Below are 3,474 nucleotides of genomic sequence, written 5' to 3'. Positions count from 1 at the left end.
CCACTGCATGCCGGGAGACCAGGACTGCTGAAAATTCAAATTTCGGTCCAACCCTGGTAAAATTATTAACAGTTTCTGAAGGGGACCTTGACGAAGCCCAATTAAATCATTCTGCTCCCCCCCCCCGCACCCCCACCACCACCACCACGGCGGGCCCCGAGCCGCGCTGCGCTAGCCCCGCCCCAAATCGTGACGCCACTTCCGGCGCTCGCCCCGCCCCGCCGGATAAGCGGCGCCGCGCGGAGCCCCGGGCTCTTTTCCGCCGCGCGGCTCAAGATGGCGGACACGCAGGTGGGGCCGCGCCGCCACGGGGAGGGCGCGGGGCCTGGGCACGGCCTGCACCCGGCCTGCACCCGGCCTCCTGCGGGCTGGGGGCTGCCATCCGGCATGGGTCGGGCCGGCCGGTGCCGGGGAGTGGCTGCGGAGGCGGCAGGAGGCCTGCGGGCGGGCGGGGGGCCCCGGGGTGCCGGGGGGGAGCCCCCGCTACCAGCCAGGAGCCGGGCCCCGGGGCGGGGGTGGGGTCCCAGCGAGGTCCCGGGGGGGTTCTGTGCCCAGAGCCCTTTGTAATGCCCCCCTCTTTCCCCGCAGACCGAGAGGGCCTACCAGAAGCAGCCCACGATCTTCCAGAACAAGAAGCGGGTGCTGCTGGGCGAGGGCGGCAAGGAGAAGCTCCCCCGCTACTACAAGAACATCGGCCTCGGCTTCAAGACTCCCAAGGAGGTAAGGCCCGGCCTCCTCGCAGCACCAGGGCCAGCAGCGCTGCCTCAGCCCCGCTCCTGGGCTCGTGGCCTGGGCAGCCGTGCCCTGAAAGCTGTGGTGGGCCTGCTGTGGGGCTACGTGGGTCTGCTCGTGGGCTGGGGTCGTTATGGATCCTCTGCACCATCACTGAGCCCCTGCACTGCCTGGACTGTTTGACCCAACACTGATAACTGGTTCTTTTTGCAGGCCATTGAGGGCACGTACATTGATAAGAAGTGCCCCTTCACTGGTAATGTCTCCATCCGTGGCCGAATCCTGTCAGGTGAGTCGTGAAGCTCGTTAAGGAGTAATGCTGTGAACACGGCCATGTTACCCACTGCTGTGGTGAGCATACGAAGCCCGTGACTTCTGAGCGTCAGTACGGAGCTGCTGGGAAGCTCAGCTGTGGTCCTTGAGCTGCACATGATGCCATTCTCACGATGGTCTTCCAAGCCTCATGGTGAAGGGGCTTTGACGACAATGCCCTTGTGGCTTTGCTGATGCCTGCAGCAAGGACCTGTTGCTGGTGCTAACCCTTCTGGCTGCACCATGCTGCAGTGTTGATGTTGATATAATTCAGTAGCAGTTAGTACAGGGAGCGATGGTGCTAGGAAGCGTACCAGACTGCTTTAGAAAGTCACCAAAAATACAAAAAAATCATTTAATTCATAATACAAACTTGGAGGCTGTAGCTTGATAGGTGAGAAGAAAAGCTTTTCATCCTGGTAGAATGAGGGTTTTAGAATATCTCTCAAAGGATGCTTTATAACTTACTGAGGTAGGGCAGGAGAAATTACCAGAATTGTCGGGCACTGCCTTCAGGTGTCAGGTGCTGCTCCTCACCGCTGATGTTGGATAGCTTGTCTGAAAGTCTGTTCTCCATTAATTACGTGCAGATCCCCAGCTGACTTACTAACGGTCGGTGTGTCCTTGCTTGTGCTCATTGTCACCTTCCCTCCTCCTGCCCCCAGGTGTGGTTACCAAGATGAAGATGCAGCGCACCATCGTCATCCGCCGGGACTACTTGCACTACATCCGCAAGTACAACCGCTTTGAGAAGCGCCATAAGAACATGTCTGTGCATCTCTCCCCCTGCTTCAGGTGCGTGCAAGCCCCGCGGGGCAGCAGTGGCTGTGCAGAGTGCTGACCCACGCAGAGCAGGGGTGCAGAAGTGCCATGTGCTCAGGGGCCTGATAGTCCTGTATCCAATGTGCGTGCTGCCGCTCCTAGCTTCTGCCTAAAATCTGAAGGGGGCTGCGCATCGGTGGGGCAAGTGCAGTTCTGTTGCTGCTTCTGACCTGGAACGTGTTTGCTGGTGGTGATGTCTGATCTCACGATGGTCTTCAGAGCCCCTGCTGGTGAAGGAGGCTGCTGACAATGCCAGTGGCAATTGCTGAACCATCAGACACGTTGTGGTCAGTCTGCCTGTTGCCTTCTGAAGCCATGCACCCTTACAGCTTTATAGTTTCTGAAAAAGGGCAAAACATTTGGGACTGAAGCTTCCAAAGTAAGTGCTGAGGCCAATGAGGACAGGCTCAAAGTATTTTTGCCTCCAGTTTGCTTCCTAAGCTCATCCATGGAGCGCAGGGTTTCCAGGGAAACCTGGGTGAGATGAATGCTAGTCCAGGTGAGTCGGGTTGAGTGCTTCAAGCCTGTGACCCGAGGGGAAACTCCTGATGGCTGAAGGGTTTCCCTTCAGGTGCTTGGCGCTCATCCTGCTTTTGTGAAAAGCTTGCGTTTGGTCTTGTCTTGAGTTGGTGCTCATGTGGAGTGACAGGCCTGAGGCAGCTCGGGGAGTGAGTGCTGCTTTCTTAGCACACGTCTTTGCAGCGCTTCAAGTTGTACCTTCTGGACTTAGAGCTCGAAGTATGCGAGGCCCCTTTCAGTGCTGCTACACAGCAGCATTTCTAGCATCACGTAATGCAGATGTCTGTGCTAATCAGGTGTGAATGCAGGAAATTCACCCCCTGCAATGCTGGTGTTGTCTTTGCAGGGATGTCCAGATCGGGGACATCGTCACCGTCGGAGAGTGCCGTCCCCTCAGCAAGACTGTCCGCTTCAACGTCCTCAAGGTCACAAAGGCTGCTGGCACCAAGAAGCAATTCCAGAAGTTTTAAAACCAGCGTAATCAGGAAAAATAAAGCTTTTATAAAAGTCTACCCTGTGTGTATGATGTAAAATTAATAGTACAGGAATGTAACAGCACACCTCAGACCCCAGAAGTGGGTGAGCTGTTCTTGAGGAAATGTGAGGGTGTTACAGAGACACTGCTCTGATATTACCGGTTCCCTGGTTAGGAGAGGTGAAGGTTTGGTACAAGTGAGGGTCGGGGAATGCTTGTTGTGCCTTTGTCAGTAAGTGGGAATGGTGACTTTTTTTTTTTTTTTTTTTTTTTGTGGAACTGACACAATCTGGCTAGTCCTAGCAAGCGAGTGGTCCTCAGTCAGTAGCGTGTGGCCAGCTCTCAGCCTGCCCTGAAGAGCACTGCCTTTTGCTGTCCCAGGCTTTGTGTTACAGGGCAGGCTGAGCAAAACTCGATGTTAAATATGTGGGTAAACTGCCCAGTAAAGAGGAAGGGACGTTCTCTGCCTGATATCAGTCACGTTTTGCAGAGTTCTGACCCCAGTTCTAAGCTGATCCTGGGTGTGCTGTTTCACCTTCCCTGGCATAGCTGCAGAAGCTAACAGATTGGAGATTACATAATAATTTGGTTTAGAGTGTAAACTCGGTGGTAAC

The 3,474-nt window shown here is 55.4% G+C and overlaps 1 protein-coding gene across 1 annotated transcript; it reads left to right on the top strand.

Annotated features, from left to right (window-relative positions):
• Positions 1-211: 211 nt before the first annotated feature.
• RPS11 (ribosomal protein S11) lies at positions 212-2,897 on the top strand. Its single transcript, XM_084287289.1, has 5 exons — positions 212-291; positions 589-720; positions 946-1,021; positions 1,710-1,839; positions 2,732-2,897. Exons 1-5 carry the CDS (start codon positions 277-279, stop codon positions 2,853-2,855), a joined length of 477 nt encoding a protein of 158 aa, XP_084143415.1. The 5' UTR covers positions 212-276; the 3' UTR covers positions 2,856-2,897.
• The last annotated feature ends 577 nt before the right edge of the window (positions 2,898-3,474 follow it).

Source organism: Netta rufina (genome assembly GCF_964035555.1).
Source record: "Netta rufina genome assembly, chromosome: 1".
Classification (NCBI taxonomy): Eukaryota; Metazoa; Chordata; class Aves; order Anseriformes; family Anatidae; genus Netta; species Netta rufina.
This window is presented reverse-complemented; position numbering and strand designations above follow the sequence as displayed.